The sequence below is a fragment of the Oryzias latipes genome, chromosome 5 (assembly GCF_053564925.1).
Source record: "Oryzias latipes strain Hd-rR chromosome 5, Olatipes_Hd-rR_3.1".
Lineage (NCBI taxonomy): Eukaryota > Metazoa > Chordata > Actinopteri > Beloniformes > Adrianichthyidae > Oryzias > Oryzias latipes.
The window spans coordinates 2,382,398-2,403,709 of record NC_136241.1 but is presented as its reverse complement, the minus strand read 5'-3'; the positions used below and the strand labels follow the sequence as shown (position 1 = coordinate 2,403,709).

Sequence of the window (21,312 nt, the reverse complement as noted above, 5' to 3'; positions counted from 1 at the left end):
TAAATGAGGCACAATTTTGACAAAAATTGTTTTATTTGTTCATCTAATTTTTTTGTGAAGTCAAAGTCACATTTCAACAGGAAAATATTACGAATATAACAATTATATTTAATTAGATTTTAAGAATATGTGGAAACACTAAATTCTTCCATACTATTTGCACATTATACATTATTTACATACCAAACATTAATTCACTCTTCAAAACAAAAAGTCCTTGACAATTTGCCAAAACACAGCAGTTAAGCCAGATCTGATTCACACTGCCCATCAGTGTGAGCGGCAAGGGAGAGTCCCTGATGTGAAAGGACTTTATCCTACCGATCACTCTCTTTCCACTATAATTCTGAGGCGGGCAATGGCTGCGGTTTGTTCTGTTTCCTCCTTGCTGATGGAGCTGAAAGCTTAAAATGTGGAATCATGATCTTAGATCCATTGTCAGTAAGGAGGTCTTCAATGAGGAACTCTTTGTCTGCCATGACATCGTCTCCTGAGTCCAGCAAAGGAACTTGGCTTCTAAGTCATGGATGTAATCCAAAGCCTCATCCAGAGCACTTGTGAAGATAAAGAAATTAAAAATCAGTCTAAACATTTATTCTACCTTTTAACACAACACAGTAATCATTTTTTGAAAAGTATGTTAAGTATTTAATTACAAATACATTTCATTTATTTTTGTTAATGACAAAATACCCAAAAGTAATTAAATACATGTAATTAAAATAGGTGAGAGCGTGAACAGCTTTTCTTATAAACATTCATTTGTTCAGGTAGAAATGCATTTATCCAATAACGGTACACATAGTTAACTAACGTTAACCAAACACATTATGAACAACCTTACCTGCAGGTGGGTGTGTCACGTAGTCGTGATCCATCTTTACTGCCTTAGTTTAGCTTAGCCACCATGTCGCTATCTTCACAGCATAGCTGTTCTGTGCGGTTCTGTCATATACTGACTCCCTTATCAAAGGAGCAGTAAAGTTTTTCCAAGGGAAAATACTCGGGACGACACCACTCTTCAGGCGACGAACGACGCAGCCGCACCACAATCCGGAGCGAAGTGCCGGCAGCAGACGGTGCTACCTGTGTTTACATTAAAACTATGCCCTTCCTCTCTTCGGATCGCCCGTATCCATTTGGGTTTCAGGTTTGGATCTACAGGAAAATAATGATATGAGAGGCCAGGCTGTTTTTGGTTGGAAGACGAACAGCCTGGAACACAACAGAAACTGCAACTCTTCGACTCTGCCATTCTTCATATGTGCCGCTATGCTAACAGGAAGTTGTTTTACACGTCATTGACGTATTTCCGGTCGAAAAATGCGGAAGTGTGAAAAAGGTCTATAGGCCTTCAGGCTGAGAAAAGCAGTGGCAGCCATCTTGATGATCACTGCCTGGCACCCTGCTCGGGAGTGGGGGATGGGGGGATGTCTTGTCCTCTCGGTGTGGCTGGGGTCAAACTGTGACCTTGCTGCTCTGCCTTTAGGCCTTTAGGCTGAGAAACCCAGTGGCAGGCATCTTGAGGATCGCTGCCTGGGACCGTGCTCTGGGGTGGGGGGTTGTCTTGTCCTCCGGGTGTTGCTGGGGTCAGACTGTGAACTGGCTTCTCTGGGCTGTGCCTGGCCTGGGTGGGGAGCTTGCCTACGTCCATCGGCTCTAGTTTCGGGGGCGGGTTGAGGCCCACCTAATTGGCCTGTCTGCCGGCCCCTCCCACCAGCTCAGCAGGGGTAGATTGGGGTGGGGATGGAATACTCTACCGCCTGAAAAGGGGGCGTGGCATTGCTAGATGGTCAGTGGGGGTCGTCTGATGGGTCAGGGGCTCAAGCACCTTAAGACCAGAGCTCCAACTGGGGGCCCGTTTGCTTAGAGTTGGTGCTCTGCTCTGCTACTTGGGGTTATCTAGCCTCGCTCCCCCCCGGCTGTGTGGAGTCGTGAGGCTGTAGATGGGGGGGGGGGCTAGTGTATTCCGCGGTGTCTCTGCCACACCGCGCAGCTTGACCTGGTGTGTCGTGCTCGGGTGGAGGTTGGGAGACACGGTTCCAATGTTATCAGTCCATGCCGGGGCATAACCACTCTCACTCTTACACCTAACACCTCGCCAAGAAGCCTGGGAGTTGGTAGTAGGGGGGATAAATAAAGTACGTAATGACATAACTATTAATAGGGAAAAATAAAAAAATAAATACATTAACAAATTAAAGCTTAAAAGCAACCACCACTTTAATAAAATTCCTGCCACAGTCCACCACATTCCTTTATGCTGCATTCACAATGGACTCAGAAATGCGCATTCAAGCAACCACTTCTAATAGTCTTAATGAAAATCAGAATGAAAAGCCTACGTGAACGCATGGATACATACGTTTTGGGCTTCCACATTGAAAACTCTTGTGTTCACACATTGCAATGCAAGTTTCTTTTTAACAACTTTATTTTTATCAAACCACAAACAGTCTCAACACACAAGTCTTTAACCCTTGTGCTATCTTAGATGACCCCCCCCTTCCATTGACGTGTTCTCCCTACCATGACAAAGGTGGATAAAGGTGGAAAGATTTCATGTAATCCATGGACACCAGTGAAGATCACAAATCATTGAAGAAAAAAGGTTCAGAACACTGTCTAGGCCAGGGGTCGGCAACCCAAAATGTTGAAAGAGCCAAATTGGACGAAAAAAACAAAAAACAAACATGTCTGGAGCCGCAAAATATTAAAAGTCCTATTTAAGCCTTATAATGAAGGCAACACATGCAATATGTATCTATATTAGCTCTATTAGCCTACTATCAAAATAACTAAGTTGCTACAAATACATAATGAACATTATTAACGATTAAATGTTCATTTGCCCTGCAGTGCATTCTGCGGAGAACGATGCGTCACGTGACTGCTCTGTTGTGGAAGTTTGACTTCATCATAATATCAATCAATTATGTTTCATTGCTTTGATAAAATTAAGGAAATGTAATAAAGAAATCTGATTTTTTTTTTAACTTGTCCTGTCCAACAGCTGGGCAGACAGATGAGAGCTGAAGGCCTCTTGTGTTGGACAGATTTTACTTTAACAATAGGGGTTCTGAATTTTTTGACAAACCAGAGGTATGTCTGAATAAACCCCTTTTGGAATTGAGGCCAAACTTTATTCATTTCAATCATGTTTGAAAAACTTTGTGTTGGACCAGACGGAAAAGGAAAGAAGGGGAGAAGAGAGAGGGATGTTAGAGAGAGGGGGGGTAGGAGGGTGATCATAGGAGGGGGGGGGGGGGGGGGGGGTAAAACAATGAAGCGGCTTAGAGCAACAAGCTGCTGGGTGTTTATCATTACGGTCAGGTTCAGATGTAATACAAATCTCAAAGGAGCTGGGCCTGTCCACACACACACTCAAATGTTATAAACACACCTGTTAGCTGCAAAAATGTCCACAAGTCAATGTGAGCTAACACCTTGAAATCCGATTTTTGATGTCATTTTTATTTTGAGGATTTGAACACAAAACAATAAAATGGAACGTGCGTGATGACGTGCCCCATGACAGTCAGCTTGCGCTGAAATGACAGAACAGCTTCAAGCATTTGCGGCGACTGCAGACTTTCATTCAGCTCGTTTAGGTGTTTGTCACAGTCATATCCACCAAAAAGTGCAGCTTTTCAGCCACAGGATCTTCCAGTTGCGGGTAGTTCAGGTCTTTTCAGGAATATTTTCACGTGTTTGAAACAGACGACAAAGTGACGCAAAACGTCACCTCGGACAGCCATTGGACTTTGTTGTGTAGCAGGAGATCAGAATATTCGCTTTCAACTTCATCAAGCAATGCACGGATCTGACGGTGGTTTGATTTCCATCAGCCACCTGCCTAGCGGTCCGCTATAAGTAAAAAAAAAAAAAAGGCCCTGCTGGTAGAAACGTGTGTCGCAAGCTATGACGCAAATCTTTGTTGACAGAAATATTGAAATGTAATATTGTATCAGAAAGCTGTATGTTTACATGAAAGTTGTAAAAACCTGAATGTTTTTATGTAAAATTCATATCTGTATGCTCCCCTGGCATATCGGAAGTTTAATTTGTAAATTTGTGTTTTGTATTGTACTTTCGTTTTGTACAATAAAGTTAAAAAAAATTAATATTGTAGTGGCGGTCATGTGCATTTTAGGTCTGTTAGCAGCAGGGGATTGTGGGACGCGGTCTCTTGATCTAATTAGGGCTCAGCATGAGCGTTTCTGTTTGCCCACGTTTCTTTTCATATGGTAGTTTTGTTGTTCCACCTTAGTTTATTCTTCCTGTTATGTTTGTTCTTTTTGTTGCACCATAAGTGTGGGAGGGGGAGTGGTTGATGACTCCTGTGTAATGTTCAATGTGGTGCGTGTCTTAAGGAAAGGGGCCAGTAATGCCAGAGAGGAGACTATATTCTCTCAGCGAATCTTTCTGCCTGCCAGGTTCTGAGACTGTTCGGAGACGTGCCTTGTATGGGACAGGGATAGTTCTCCAGTGCAACCAATTGATTGACAGCTCAACTTCCTGACAGCTTGGCTCCCGTTTTGCCCTCTGCAAGTGGTGTCTATGCTTGCCGTTACAAAATTTTTTCTACGCATTCTTACAGCATTGGAAAACGTTTATAATGTTTGTGTCTTGTTTTTCCTCCTACAGAAACCATATTAAAACCAAAAATATATTTCTATCCCCCATCTTTTTCCATTTTCAAACATTTTTGAAAATGCTCCAGGGAGCCACTAGGACAGCGCTAAAGAGCCACATGCGGCTCCTGAGCCGCGGGTTCTAGATGGTCATCTAGACCATCTAGTGGGTCTAGATGACCCAACTCCCAATGTTAGAGTGCCTAGGATAGCACAAAGGGTTTCGCAAAACAATATTGTTTTTCATAAACACACAATGACCAAATGAACCAGACTTTGATTAATGGTGGTTGAAGTGATTTCCAAAATAACAAGATTCTTTTGGGAGCTATAAGTGAGTCACAGGCAATGACATCGTCTTGCATGCATGTGGATATTGTCTAGGGGTTTGGCAAATATAGCAATGTGTGGCGTTGGACTTAAATTAAGTCTTATGTTAAAACATGTGGGCAAGGTTGCATGGAGTTTGTGAGCATCTACTGCATTTATCCTCAAATTTTTCTGGAAATTGCTTCAACGATTTTTTCTATACCATTATGTAATCTATGGAAAACTTTAAACTGTATTAATGGAAGTCTGGCACAACTAGATGAAGATTTAATAGCCCCCATAGCTTTCTCTCAGAAAGTATCTGAAAGGCTCATCTGTAGTTCTGACACCTATTTTTTAATTTGACGTAAATGGGTTCTCTGTTTGGAGTTAATACACTATAAAAGTAGGAGATATGGCAGATTTGACAGGGTCTTAGCCCTTATTATAAGGACAACTCCATTTTGGGCCAGTATTTGTGGAAAGAAGCTGTGTGCATTATTGCCAAATGACGTGGTTGTGAGTAACGGGGGGAAAAAACGATTTTTAAAAGTTAAATTAGCAGATTAATTAATTGAAGCTAGCAAAAATATTATTAATATAAATGTCTTCAGAGAACAAAGTCCCTTATTTGCTAGGGCTGAAAATCGTGGGTCAGTCCTTGCTAGGGCAAATAAGTGGTCATTGCAGATCGGTGTTGCTTAAGGTGTGGATGAGTTTCTCTTCACTGCTCAGGGGCCTCATTTATAAAACTTTGCGTAGGATTTGCGTCAGAAGTGGCGTACAGATGAAACATAGGACGTGCGTACGCACAGAAATGTTCGGATTTATAAAACCGTGCGCACGCACATCCTACGCATCTTTCCCTTAATAAATCACAACCAATTCTAAATGCTGCGCAGCTTTTGCGGCTTCATGACACGCCTATAGCTGCCCATAAATAGTCCGTGAAACGCCCACAAATTAATATTCATTGATTGGGAAACAATGGCACACACAGAGAGGAAATCAAAAAAACATAACTTCACTCAATGTGAAGTAGAAGTTATCGTTAGCGAGGTGTAAAAGAGGAGAAAAGTGTTGTTTGGAGGGCACAGTGTGGGCATTACTAATGCCAAAAAGGCACGTGAGTGGCAAACGGTGGCAGACGCCGAAAATGCTGTAGCCTCACAACCTCGGACCGTGGCCGAAATAAAGAAGAAATGGTCGGACATCAAAGTCGAGGCGAAAAAACTTCTAGCGCTCTTCCGCCAGAGTGTGTCTGCCACAGGTGGGGGAAAGGCGACACCGGAGCCTACCCCTCTTGATGAGAGACTGGCAGCAATAATTGGGGAATCCCTGTTAAGTGGAGTGGTGACTGAGGCGAAGGGACACCGACCCACCAGATGCACCGGGTGACACACCCCCAAAGCCCGCAGAGGTCCAACAGGACGGCTGGAGGAAGTCGGAACCGGCTCATAAGCCAGTCGTCCTCGTTTGCCAGCAAGTCTTCTTGCTGTCTAAAGATGCGTTCACTCCGAATTCTTCCATTTGCCACATCTTCTAAGAGCACAAGATCAGCCATTGTGCGTCATTACGCATTGTGATGGGGCATTTTATTTCCCTCCATTTAATTACATCTGACAAGCTACAGATGTCGGTAATAATCGACGTGGAAATGGGAAATTGATCAGCGCAAATGTAATTTCTTGTTGCTTTCTGAATGGTTGAGATATACGCCATACATTGTTTTATCAAAGATAAAACAAACTAAAGGCATATGCATGAATACCATAATTCTGTAGCTTATGAAAAAATGTTTTACTATGAAAACAACTTTCCCCAGTGGACAATTAGTATGTCTGTCCGTCCGTCCGCACGCCCGCACCTATCTGCTCTGCCAGACGGACACATTGACGAGAATATCAGTTTTGTACATTATTTCGTTCTGTTAACTATATTATTTATGAGGATGAATTGCACAACATGCCAATATTGCAGAACATATTTCACTTTTCTTTTTGCAAATAAGTTTTCATTTGAATTTCTGTTGTAATTTACGTTTGATTTTTTTTGTTTGTTTCACTGCTGATCGATCAAACGGGTGTTCGTGTAGCTGTTAATTGTAAGACTTGCTTTGTGAAGTCGTCATGTTATTTCTGAGAGGCAGTATTGTCATTTTCACTTTCACGTGTTTCTTCCATCTGCCGACGGTGTCGCCGTTTCTCATTTCACCCGTTTTTGTGCGTACGCCTGGGTCAGAGCTTGTGTGAAGGACCGCACATTTTCCCGTCAAGTTTGCTTTTTATAAATCTCAACTATTGCGTAGAGAGCGGCGTACGGCTTCTTTTGTGCGTACGCAACGTTTATAAATGAGGCCCCAGGTGATCAGTTTATTTGGTCTGCGCCTCTTCCTGTTTTGATTTCATTTATTAATTGGTTTTTAACATTTGTTTGTATATATGTAGGGGCAACAGACGGACCATTGCTGTTGTTTGGCTTCCCTGGTTTTGTTGCACAGCAGTTGCAGCTCCACCTGTTGGTCCCATGGGATGCACTCCTCTCTACAGCAGGGCACAGTTCTTAACCCTTTATAGGGCAAGTGACTGTTTTTGGTAATTTCCACACCTGTTACTTATCACGCCCTTCCCCCGTCTCAGTGAGTTCAAGAGTCATGGGATCTTTACCCATGACTCAGCAAAGATCATCCTCCATTATAGGTTACTCAATTGTGCAACTTGACCAATCAGCAGAGAGCAGGGTCACATCAAATTTCCCTTTTTCTCCAAAATCAGAAAAAGTTGCTTTTGCAGCTCAGTTCACTGGACATTTTAAAAGGAATCGTCAAAACTAACCATGGTAAGTTGATGAAACTCATACATGTTATTGTTGAATAGTTGTGTTAAGTGTTGACATATAAGTTGTTTGCGGAGAATTTATTGAAATGAGTGAAAATACGGCATGAAAAATGCAGGCACCATATTTGATCATACGCCCTATTCACTAAAAACAAAATTTTACTTGGTATGTCTGTTTTTGGACATATGCCCTATGCATCTAACAAACCATATTAGTGCATTTTCTTTACAAATAAAGAAATACAACTTAGAATATTATGTTTTATTGTTGCCAAATGTTTTATATCACTATACAGTGATTCAGAGAGAATTTAAACACTGTTTTTAGTTTATGAATAGTGATAAAGAGTGATTTTTGTCAGTTTATGATGTTATGACAGTTGTTCTATTGCATGTGTTTAATTTTTAGCTTCCATCAATCTTTTATGGCAAGAGGAGGGAGACTGCTGTTGTGCCAGTCAACCCTGACATTAGTGATGATGATGAGGATCAATATGATGATGTCAGACCCTGACTTCATCCCACCCAACCACAACCAGGACATTCCCAGACCCTCACACACAGTTGTGTGAGGGTCTATTCAACACTTTTGTTATCTGCACTTTTATGTTCTAAAAGTTATGTTCAAATGTTAAAATACATAATATGTGTTTTCTTATATATATATATATATATATATATATATATATATATATATATATATATATATATATATATATATATATATATATATATATATATATATATATATATATATATATATATACATACATATACATATATATACATATAAATATATATATGTATACGTATTGGAATTTGTTTTACCACTCACGGGCAAGTGACCAAATATGGTAACTTCATTGGCATTGATTTTCTACATCAAAATAAAAAAAATTGAAAAATGTCACCAATGATATGAAGTCTTGTTATGTTCTCCAATAATACTCTAAGGTTGAATTTTAGAGTATTTCATTGAGTGCCCTATAAAGGGTTAAGGTTCCGGGTGTCGGATTATAACTGCAGCTCATAGCTGCCGACTCCAGGCCCGGTGCTCCTGCTCTTGCCAGTGGGCCTCAGCTACACTTGTCGAGCTGGGACACCCCTCCTCTTGGCCTCTGCTGTGGCAAGCAGAGAGCAGTGTTTACTTCTCTACTCCAGGTTCAGTGGACTTAGAACCTGCTGAGAGGTTTTAAGTCCCAAGGACCTGTAACAGCTGTCCTGGTTTTTCTCCTAAATTAGATTTTGGTTGTATGGTGTGTGAGTGAGTAAGGGTGGGGATAGATTGCTGGTTTCTTTTATGCTCCAAAACCATATTTCCCACCCCTGTTTTATACCCCCACCCTTTTATTTTTTATGTTTTATTTTTTTTAAACCTTGTGCTATCCTATGACCCCACCTTCCATTGACGTGTTCTCCCTACCATGACAAAGGTGGATAAAGGTGGAAAGATTTCATGTAATCCATGGACACCAGTGAAGATCACAAATCATTGAAGAAAAAGGGTTCAGTGCACTGTCTAGTGGGTCTAGATCAGAGGTCCCCAATCCCCGGGCCATGGCCCGGTACCGGTCCGTGGGTCATTTGGTACCGGGCCGCACTGAAAGAATAAATAACTTAATTCCGTATTATTTATTTTGGAATCTAAAAGAGGTTTCATGAGTGTGGGAAGGGGAGAGGATGATGACACCTGTGCGAAGTACAATGTCATGGATGTCAAAATAAAAGCTCAGGGTGTGTCTTGTCACGTCTCTGTTCCTCCATCATGGCAATGCTACGGTAATCATCTGCCTACATCTTAAAGATTGGTCCGTGAAAACTTTGTGTGACGTCATACCAGTCCGTGGCGCCAGAAAGGTGGGGGATCACTGGTCTAGATGACCCCCACTCCCAATATTAACTGCTGCCTAGGATAGCACAAGGGTTACAAGGGCAGAGTCCTGGGAAGAGCGCGTCTAGCAACAGTGGTGGAAGCTCAATTGGGGCGTGTGTGGATTTAGTTTTGTTTATATATATATATATATATATATATGTAGATCTTTACGACATTGTCGTCTCAAAAGTAGCTCACTTGCCAAAAAAAGTGTGTACACCCCTGGTTTAAACTATAACCGTACTAAAACTGTCCAGAGCTGACTTAGTTTGAGATGACTTTGTTTCGAATAACATTTTTTATTTTTACCTTACATAAAGACTCCGGATCGAGGTTTCACAAAGTGGCAGCTTTATTTTATGTCGAGACACAAACACATAAACACACAATGTGTTTCGGAACAGCTCCAGTGCAGGAGCTTTCATTGGTCGCAGCCCAGCACGTTTTCTTCATGCTCCGGCGGTTCTGCTCCTTCACCAGTGTCCTGCAGGAGAAGGGTCAATCAGAAACTTTGAAGGTTCTTAACATTCCTCAGGTCACTTTCAGCTGCCTCACAGACACGGCGACACCTACGACTCAAGTTTAAAGTGTTCCCCTGTAAACCAGTTTAAAAGTCCTTTTTTCTTTACCAGCTCCAGGAGTTACACCCTTGTCTACCTAGTTTCCAGCCACCTTAACCCATATCTGCTGGACTTACCCCGAACGGCTCGCTGAGGGTGCTGCCGCCGCTGTACAGAGGATTAGGGATGGACACCAGCGTGGGTTTGTTGGCAGCGTCCTCGTCCTCATTCTGTCAAAGGAAACCACAACAGCAGCTGTCAGTCAAGGATGCACCTCCAACATTTTGGGCGTGTCTTTGGTATGTAAACGTGCAAAACCGTTAATGCCACTGATGGGATGATCATACATTTAAATGAAAAATGTGCATTTCTTACTTTGAAGTAGTGGAAACGGAAGGCGTCTATTTTGTGCCTGAAGATGTAGTGGCCAATTGCAGCCAGCACACACAACAGAAACAATGACAACAGGATGGCCGACGCTGTGCTGCTAGAATGTGCTTGGCCTCTTGAAGTACCGGGGTTCTCCTTTAAAAAAGAAAACAGTCTGATTTCAGCAGCTGCCACTGAGTGATCCTACATCACCTTTTTTGCACCAATGTGCAAGTTTGTCCATTTGCCCAAAATTGCTCTTGCATTCTCTGGCATTTGGGGGTGGGGACTTGGCTAGCATTGATGTAGGGGCCCCTGGGTCTGCACCTTCTGGGCATGGGGCGGACGTTGGCTGTCAGCCGGGAACAGCGGCCAGGGGCCGTGTTGGGTGGTTGGCTGCTGTGTCGTGGGTTGGGGGGGGCTTGGGGGTCCTGGGGGCTGGCTGCCCTTGGCCGGTGTTTTGCCTGCGACCAGTTGCTTGGCACTTGGCCTGGTGCCCCGGGGGTCAATGATGCATTCACAGGGGAAAAGGGTTTAATTTATTTCATCTAATTTTATTGGATAATGATAAATCATGTAATAAAATGGTTACGGTAGAACAGGGGTGGGATTATATAAGTTTGCCTTCTTCCACTCCCTTTCAAGCAATAATTAATTTTCTGTCTAATTATCCTAGGTTTGACACATCATTGTATGAATGTAAAACTGATGATTGTGAAGTTTTTGTGTATTATTCTTATTTTATTGTTCGAAATAAACCATTTCAAATAAAAAACTCAAATCAAATCATTTAATTATATTTAATTATTGGTTTCTAGGGGTGAAGGGTTTGTTAACTTATATATTTAATTTTCCTTAATTTTATTTATTCTATTTTTTGGGTGGTGGTGGGGGGGGGGGGGGTATATATCAATATAGCAATATGGCAATATCAGGGCCATGAGTGGTGCTGGACCTCCTGCCCCTCGGGTGCAGCGCTGGGTCCCACCCTTGCTCACTGGCTCGGTCTCTGTCAGCGGCTGGCTGGCCCCCTCCTGGCTGCCCGAAGATGTGAACAGGTAGAGAAGGGGGGGCCGGGCATAAACTCACCCATTATGACTCCAGACCCGCAACAAACTGACAGCTGCTTTCTGATAAAAAAATAGTTTTGTCATCCATAAAATGTATACAGTGGTGGACAAAATTGTTGTTACCCCCTCAGTTTAAGAAAGAAAGTCCACAATGCTCACTGACATGACTTGAAATGTTCATGTGAAGGAATTTGTTTTATTATTATCATTGTGTAAATGTATTTGTGTAAATGTATGTTTAAATGTTAACTCAGATTGACCTTTTTACCTCTTCTGAAAACAGTTCTGTGTGTTTGTTCATCTGCTTCTCATCCCCAGCAAGGAAGAGAGGCGGTTTTACAACACACTGTCCTTAGCTGATAAGGAATACTGTTTGAACTTAGAATCCAACCAAAAGGGTCATTTGACGACACCCCCTAATGAACTTTTCTCTTTGTCTTGAAAATGTTACCTCCTTCTTGTGTTCTTAATAAAAGCAGCACGAGGAGAGGCAGACCTTGGAGAAGAGAAGCGTGGTAGACGTTTTCTGTCACTCTTGCTCCTCTCCCTCGTGCATGAGAAACTTGATTCTTGTTGTGGTTTGTTGTTTATAATTGTGTTTTTCTTTAATGTCTAGATGCATTTATCTGACATTCTTTGGTCCTTCGAGCCGGGTGACAACATATCTGCGTCCTTGGGGGAGGACCATGCCGATTGAAGTCTGTGCACAGCCCGTGAGACTAGGTCTCAGGACGAAAGTCCGACGTAGTGAATTCTACGCCGGCCAATCGACTGGTCTGATCCCTGGGTCCAGATTGACGTTATTCGTTAACCAGTCAGACCACAACGACAAGGCAAGTAAAGCGCTTTTTCAGGGGTTCGAGTCCCCGAAGTGGCCCAGAATTCTGAGGGACAGGTTCAAGTCCTGTTGCCTAAAACACGTGTGGGTTTGGAGTCCCGGAAAAGTCCAGAATTCTGTATAAAGGTGTAGGTTCGAGTCCTCCAGCCTAAAACGCGTAAGAGGGTTCAAGTCCCTAAAAGGCCTAGAAAAAAAACAACAAAAATAAAATAAAAAGTTTTTTTTGGTGTGAATGTGAGTGCATGTGTACATGGAGTGAACTTTTTCGAACCTGTGGGCAGCTGGAAACCTTGCAGTGTTAACACAAGGCTGCTTGTTGAAGTAGAACAAGATTTCATCTCATTAGGCTTTAGGTGAAAAGAACCCAGAGTCTAAAACGGGTTTTGCTCCTGGGAGGACCCTGAACGTGTGACCGGATCAGACAATAGGTCTGACCTAGAAGCTTGTTGCACGGGGAGTGAAATTCGGTCCTGAGAGTCATTCTGTGTTGGTTCTGATCACACTCTGACTAACGTAATAAATAAAATAAAAAAAAATAAAAAAATGGGGGATTTCAAATAGAAAAGTTGAATTAACATGAGATTAAAAATATATGGAAAGAGTTCATCCAGATTCAACTACATTCTTGATAAAATGGGATAAAACCTACAATTTTAAGGGCAATGTACTGAATTAGTTAAAAGGTTACAAATTAAAAACAAAGTACAAAATAAAAAATAAACAAAAAAATAGTGAAGAATTAATTTGTGCAAAACTGTGCTTAAATGAAGCAATGAAAAATAAAGAATGGCATTCAGAAAAGTAAAACTAGAGACGCATGTCTGATTGCTAAAAAAGAGGAGGATAAATCAGTTGTGAGACTCAGACCCCTGCAACAGCAGGCTGCAGCGGGCTGCAGACCGAGCAGGAGCAGGATGAAAAGGGGGGGGAGAGCAGAAACCAGCTGATTTCTCACCTCCTCCCTACCAGGGGACAAATGCTCCTCTGGTGACGAGTTTTTACCCACCACTGACTGATTTAAATACACCAGAAAAAGGAAAAATAATGTTAGGATGAAAAGGGAAAAAACTTCAATGGAAAAAAACTTTGGGGGTTGGTTTGGAAGAAGCTGGAGAGTCATCTCAAGTTGCAGAGACATTTCCAATGATTGAAGTGCCCAACCCTAGAGCTGGAGAAGATGGCCAGAGGCCTACACTTCTTTTGTTTAGCACCTGGACATTAGAGGATGTTAGGAAGGCAGTGAGGGGAGTTATCTCTCACGGGCAAATGATGAAAGTTCAGAGAGCTTATCATCTGAATGGGATTAAATGTCAGCAGGCATGTATGACTGCTATGAAAGCAGACTGGGCAAAAGTAAAGGAATCCTATGAATGATGACGATCCACCCAGACCTCTTCCACATAACAGTCAAGAGTTAATTCAAAGTCTTACACTTTTGGGACAAAGAATTAGAGAAGCCTTTCCAATGAGACCTGATTAGGGAAAGATTGGTCAAAATAAGCAAATAAATGGAGAGTTAGTGTTTGATTTTATAGTCAGATTTAAAGAAGTTTTAAAGCTAACAGTGGACTCAGAGATGATGATAATGATGAAAGTCCCTATAGACAGTAGCTGAAACAAGCTTTACTGTAAGCTATGAAACCAGAGATTGCAGACTGGATAAGGAAGCATTACATAGATCTGCCTACAGGAGCACTGCAACAGTTTATGAATTTTGCTGTTCATGCAGAAAAAAGTGATGGTGAATAGAAAGAAATTTAGGAATCAAAGTGTACATACATTTTGGCAGGATGAAAGTAGTAATGTGTTTTTTGGAAGGAATGTGAAGAGAGGAAGAAATCGTGGTCGTGGAAAAGAAAATTTTAAAGGAAGTTTTAGATGAAGGTTTAGAGGAAGTAGCAACAGAGGGTCAGAGCAGGTTGATGATGGATGTTGGATTTGTGGACAGAGAGATCATTGGGAGAGAGAGATTGTCCTGAAAGGAAGAAATCAGATTGATTAGATGGTAAAAGAAATGACAAGATAAAAGATTAATCAGAACTAGAAATTCAACCAATTAGTTATGAATTTTTAGATCTCACTGAAAGAGAAATAATTTTTGTTGATGGGTCAGCGAAAAAAGGATGAAACAGGCAGAAACAAAGTGGGCTATGCTGTTGTAACTCAAGATAAGGTTCTGAAGGTAGGACCCCTGTGTGGAAATTCCTAAGCACAATCAGCAGAGTTGACAGCCTTAACTGAAGCATGCAAACTGTTTAAAGATAAGATCTATACTGATAGCCAAAATGCGTTTGCTACTGTGCATTTATTTTGTCAACAGTGGAAGAACAGAGAGTTTTAAAACGTCAACAGGAAAACCAGTAACACATGTAGACTTACTGAAAGAATTATTAACTGCTGTAATGTTACCATCTAAAGTGGCAATATGTAAATGCGAGGGACACACACGAAGAACAGATCATAATTCTTAAGGAAATGCCTTTGCAGATGCAACAGCAAAGCAAGCTGCAACAAAAGATGTAGGAATGTGCACTAATGAGGATTTGACTGCAGATGCAACCGCTGATTTTTTTTTAAAAAGAAATGCCACCCAGTGCACCAAAACAATAAAAAGATTTATGGTTGAAAAAGGGAGCAAAGTTAAAACAAGGTCTTTATGTCAGCACAGAAGGACAACTTATTTTACCAAAATCCATGTACAAATGGGCAGCAATTTTGAGTCATGGGCTTTGCCATGTCTCAACAGGGGGGATGATGAACTTATTAGAGAAATATTATACAACTTATGGATTTATTCTCTATTCAACATTTTTTTGTAAACAATGTTTTACATGTATGCGTCATAATCCCCAAGGCAATGTTAGACCTAAGAGAGGAAAATTTCCTGAACCACCTTTTCCTTTCCATACAATCCATATGGATTTTATTGAATTGAATAAAAGCAAAGGATTGAAATATTGTTTAGTGATTATTGATGCATTTTCCAAATGGGTTGAAATTTTTCCATGTGCAACACAAGATGCTCTTACAGTAGCTAAAGGTATTTGTAAAAGAATAATCCCAACTTTTGGCATACCACAAGTGATAAGAAGTGATAATGGTACACATTTTGTAAATCAAGTGATAGACAAAATAGCTCAACACCTTTGCATTGATCTAAAGAGACATTGTAGTTATCACCCACAGAGTGCAGGATTAGTTAAGAGAACTAATAGCACTATCAAATCAAAGTTAAAGAAATGCATGGAAGAGACAAACAGACAGTGGCCTGACTGCATAGACTTAGTTCAACTAAGCATGCGTATCACACGCACAGCAGGTCAACCTTTAACGCCTTTTGAAATGTTGTATGACGTTCTTATAGGTTACCAGACATTGATCCTACACAGCAACATTCTCCAGATGATGATGCCAATTTAGTGGATTATTTGAGAAAAATGTTTACCACTAAAGATGTGCAAAGGACAAATCAAGTGCCAGATTCCTTTTTATCTCCACAGGACACTTCACCAGTGCAGGTTGGTGACTGGGTGTTTGTGAAGGCCATAAAAAGGAAGTGTTGGTCCAGCCCACGGGGGGAAGGCCCATTCCAAGTCCTGCTGACTACACCAACAGCTGTAAAGATTGCTGAAAGGACATTTTGGATCCACCTGTCACACTGCAAGAAAAAGCATCTGGGTGAGGCTAATTCCAACTGCTAGGTGGGGAAGTCTGACTACAAAGGGAGGCAGCTGTATAGAAGCTGCTTGTCTCAACGTCAGCGAAGCCGAGAGATCCACCTAGTTTTAGGGAAGAAAGCACACCAGATCTCTTTTGCACTACACGGATCCTACACTGTTAGAGGACTTGAGGAGGTGATGTGCTAGTAACCTCTCCCTCCCGAAGATAGGTACATATCCACCATGGCGTGTCCAACTGGGCTAAGAGACAGTTTATTTTGTTTACTGTTCCTGCTATTCCTGACAGGAGCCACCACAAGGTTTTGTTCTTTTGGAATCATTATCCACCTGCAAGAAGAACCACCAACGAGGAAAGAAACATTTCTCGACGATGGCTGAGTATTGATGAACATGATGTTTTGAATAGTCCAAAAATGAACATAACTCACCTGTATATGACAAATTCTTGGTAAAGGTATGTTATGTTACTGGCTAAGGAAAAGAATAGATCGGATTGCTATGTTTGTTCTGTAATTGAAGCTTCATCCCTACATCCTAATTTACAGGCAAAGCAATTTTCTGAGTGGAAGAGCAACTGTGTCATTGAATGTAGTACCAGAGGGTATATTAGTACTGGAGCCGTCACCACTTCAAATGGTACTCTTGTAAGACCGAGTTGCAAGAGTTTGTATCAGTTTAAAAAACTGAAATTGACAAAATCATTAGCTCCATATGCTAGTGTGGAACCAGGAACTGTGTTTCCACATTGCGTAACTAACAATGGCACAGAGTTTTTAGGAACTTTGCAGACGAAGATGTGTCATGGACTTCTTGTTCCCTTCACAGTCCAGATAATCAATGACAGAGTTTCCCATGGTTATGCAGTTCCCTGCCCTAGAGGACGTTGTGTTGAATCTAATCCAGATTTAATGCCAGGTAACAATGGTACTTATGTGGTTGATCAAATGTTTTGGTTATGTGGGCAGGCCCTCTACCTCAGTCTGCCTAGAGACTGGAGTGGGATTTGTGCTCCCGTAAAGGTCACTGGTCACAGGTCACACTTTCATAGTTTCTGCAGTCCATGAGCCTCACCTGCGCCACAGACGTAACCTTATTGATGTCAAGCCACATGATTCCATTTGGGGATCAGATGTTCCTGGAGACCATAAACACTGGAATACTGGGGAAAAGGTAACTATGGCATTGTTTCCCTAGGTGGAAAATGCTAAAAACGCTCTCAGAATTGAGACCATTGATCATCGATTAGGTTTATTTTTGAACGCTACAATTAAAGCATTTAAAGGCTATAATGAAGAAATGTCAAGCATGAGACTTATGGTTCTACAGAACAGATTGGTTTTGGACCTATTGGTCGCTTAGCAGGGATGTGTTTGTAAAATGTTAAATGATACCTGTTCTACATTTATTCCTGACAACACCAATGAAGGTCACAGCATCACAGAAGCATTACATCAACTTGAAAAGGTTCAGCAGGCAATACAGGATGACAGGAAACCCCAATGTTGGGATTTCTTCTCCTGGCTTGCTTTTGGTTCCTGGTGGCAACGTTTGTTAAAAATAGTGACACCTACTCTTATGGTACTGATCATATGTTGTGTGTTCACTATGTGCATTTTTCAATCTATGATTTCCAGAGCTGTGAATGGAGGAGTACAAAGTGTTCTTATGAGTAAAGAATACAACTTGTTTTTAAAGGGAGCACAAGATGACTGTGAGAATTTTGAAACTGAAATGACTTGAAATTTGAAAAAAAAAAAAAAAAGAACTTCTCATCTGAGTGTAAATTGAAAGTGTTATGAAAATGAAGATGTCACAGAAAACTGAAAAGAGATGTGATATTGGATGTGAGATTTTGACATTTATCAATGATAAAAAGGAGGGAGTATGTGAAGGAATTTGTTTTATTATTATCATTGTGTAAATGTATTTGTGTAAATGTATGTTTAAATGTTAACTCAGATTGACCTTTTTACCTCTTCTGAAAACAGTTCTGTGTGTTTGTTCATCTGCTTCTCATCCCCAGCCAGGAAGAGGGGGTTTTACAACACTGTCCTCAGCTGATAAGGAATACTGTTTGAACTTAGAATCCAACCAAAAGGGTCATTTGACGACACCCCCTAATGAACTTTTCTCTTTGTCTTGAAAATGTTACCTCCTTCTTGTGTTCTTAATAAAAGCAGCACGAGGAGAGGCAGACCTTTGAGAAGAGAAGCGTGGTAGATGTTTTCTGTCACTCTTGCTCCTCTCCCTCGTGCATGAGAAACTTGATTCTTGTTGTGGTTTGTTGTTTATAATTGTGTTTTTCTTTAATGTCTAGATGCATTTATCTGACAGTTCAAAAGTAACAAATTTAAATTTATTGAAAATTAAATAATAAAAATCAGCCATTACTTTTGAGTTGTTGATTAACAGAATTATTTAAAAAAAACAAACTAATGAAATAGGGCTGGACAAAAATGATGGTACCCATAACTTAATATTTTGTTGAACAACCTTTTGAGACAATCACTGCAATGAAACGGTTTCTGTATTTGTCAATGAGCCTTCTGCACCTGTCCACAGGTATTTTGGCCCCCTCCTCATGAGCAAACTGCTCCAGTTGTCTCAGGGTTGACGGGTGTCTTCTCCAAATGGCATGTTTCAGCTCCTTCCACTGATGTTCAATGGGATTCAGATCTGGGCTCATAGAAGGCCACTTCAGAATAGTCCAACGCTTTTCTCTGAGCCATTCTTGGGGTTTTTTGGCTGTGTGTTTTGGATGGTTGTCCTGTTGGAAGACCCATGACCTGAGACTGAGACCAAGCTTTCTGACACTAGGCAGCACATTTCTACCCAGAATGCCTTGATCATCTGGAGATTTCATTTGACCATCACAAATTCAAGACACCCTGTGGCAGATGCAGCAAAGCAGCCCCAAAACAGAACGGAGCCTCCTCCATGTTTCACAGTAGGGACAGTGTTCTTTTGGTTGGATGCTTCATTCTTGAGGCTACCAACATAGAGCTGATGTGCCTTACCAAAAAGCTCCAGCTTTGTCTCATCTGTCCAAAGGACATTTTCCCAGAAGCTTTGTGGCTTGTCAACATGCATTTTTGCTAATTCCAGTCTGGCTTTTTGATGATTTCCTTTCAACAGTGGTGTCCTCCTTGGTCGTCTCCCATGAAGTCCACTCTGGCTCAAACAACCATGAATGGTGCGATCTGACACTGATGTACCTTGATCTAGGAGTTCACCTTTAATGTCTTTGAGGTTGTTCTGGGCTCTTTGGATACAGTTCCAACTATCCGTCTCCTCAATTTGTCATCAATGTTCCTCTTCCATCGTCCAGGGAGGTTGGCTACTGTCCTGTGGGTCTTAAACCTCTGAATAACATGTGTCACTGTCGTCACAGGAACTTCAAGCTGCTTAGAGATGGTTTTATAGCCTTTACCTTTACCATGTTTGTCTATCATTTTGGTTTCTCATGTCCTGGGACAATTCTCTCCTTGACTTTCTGTTGTCCATGTTCAGTGTGGTTCACACCTTTTCACCAAACAGCAACGTGACTATTTGACTCCCTTAAAATAGGCAGACTGACTCATAATGGGTTTGAAAACAGCTGTGATGTCAATTAAAGGACATACCTGAGTTCATCATGACCCCCTGGGCAATTAGTTCTCAGTCTTTTATAGAGAGACCATCATTTTTGTCCAGCCCTATTTCACTAGTTTGTTTTTTTAAAGAATTCTGTTAATCAACAACTCAAAAGTAATGGGTAATTTTGATTATTTAATTTTCTAAAATTTTTAATTTATTGTTACTTTTGAATGTTTCAAGTCATTTCAGTGAGCATTGTGGACTTTCTTTCTTTAACTGAGGGGTACCAACAATTTTTTCCACCACTGTATACTTAATTGGGTTTACTGGTTGTAAAAGAAAAACAAAATAGAAAGGAGTCTGCATCAAATCTGTTTCCATCACCTCACTCATCTTAACTCTGGCGTTTGACAGACAGAAAAGTCTGTTCAAGGTTGTGGCAAATAGACAAAAGACCAAAGGAAACATCACGGTCATAAATAATTAAAATAAATGATTCAATAAATATCCTGACAGCATTTTGAATCAATACAAGTATCGCCAAATGAACTATCATGATACATCAGTGAAACGATTTTTTCTAACATCCCTAGTGTTGAGGCTCCCTGTGCTTTCATTTCTGTGGGAAATGGTTGGCTCTTTGAGAGGTAAAGCTTGCCGACCTCTGTCATAGGGCATAATGCCTTTGGTGATTTGTAAAGAATAGTATTTTTATTTCTCAAACGACAAATCGACCAAGCACAATGCATTGTGGTCTATATTTGCCAACCTAGTGAGAATCGAAGCACACCAGTTTTTCACAGAGATTTCTTGTGTCAGTTGCTGTGAAGTAAAATCCTGCTTGAAACCTGCACCATGGAGTCCATGAATGATGGACTCCATGGTGCAGTCATCGGCACCGCCCTGTTAAACTTGACTCACTGGTAAGATGGGAGATGTTAGTGGAGCTTCAATGACATGGATGATCCCATTCACTGCAGGGATGTCCCACTTCAGCAGTAGTCGCTGGTTCACCATCTTGTAGCTCTAAAAATAAGGCAGCAGAAAATAAACATAGCTTATTGTCATATACAAAAAAATTGTTTTTTTATTAGAGGCTTTTCTAGAGATGGAGTAGCAGTTCACCTCATTCATGAGAAATTCAATACTTCCTTTTGTCCAAAAACAACCTAGATTTACCGCTCAAGAGTTAGAGTTTAGTTTAGGGTTAGTGTGGTGAGCAGTCCAGCTCATCCTCCTTCACCCGAGTGTGCCTTTGACACGTTCTGTTCCACCAATCCCTCAAAAGACTGTCTTACATTGGAATAACCTGTATTCCTTTAGATCAGTTTATATCCTTCTCAGGCCACACTCAGTTCATTCATCCTTAATCTTCCAAATCTCATCTGACTGCTGTTACATTAGGTGTTTCCCAAGGCTCAGTGTGCCTGGGGCCCCTTCTTATCATTATTTGTTTACCTATCCTAGGCAATATTTCCCATAAATATGATGTACACTTCCTCTGCTAAGTCGATGGCACTTAGCTCTACCTCAACAGCAAACTTACCTCCAACCTTCCTTCCTGCC

The 21,312-nt window shown here is 41.2% G+C and overlaps 1 protein-coding gene across 2 annotated transcripts in view; it reads right to left on the bottom strand.

Annotated features, from left to right (window-relative positions):
• Window positions 1-9,987: 9,987 nt before the first annotated feature.
• The window catches only part of stab1 (stabilin 1), a 113,843-nt gene continuing 102,518 nt past the window's right edge, over window positions 9,988-21,312 (bottom strand). For both annotated transcript variants that reach the window (XM_023954693.2, XM_023954694.2), the window contains exons 67-70: window positions 20,668-20,772; window positions 10,589-10,738; window positions 10,351-10,443; window positions 9,988-10,137 (exon numbers count right to left, since the gene is read on the bottom strand). In XM_023954693.2, coding sequence (XP_023810461.1) covers window positions 10,075-10,137; window positions 10,351-10,443; window positions 10,589-10,738; window positions 20,668-20,772 — 411 coding nt within the window. In that variant the 3' untranslated portion in view covers window positions 9,988-10,074. The remainder of the gene's footprint in view (window positions 10,138-10,350; window positions 10,444-10,588; window positions 10,739-20,667; window positions 20,773-21,312) is intronic.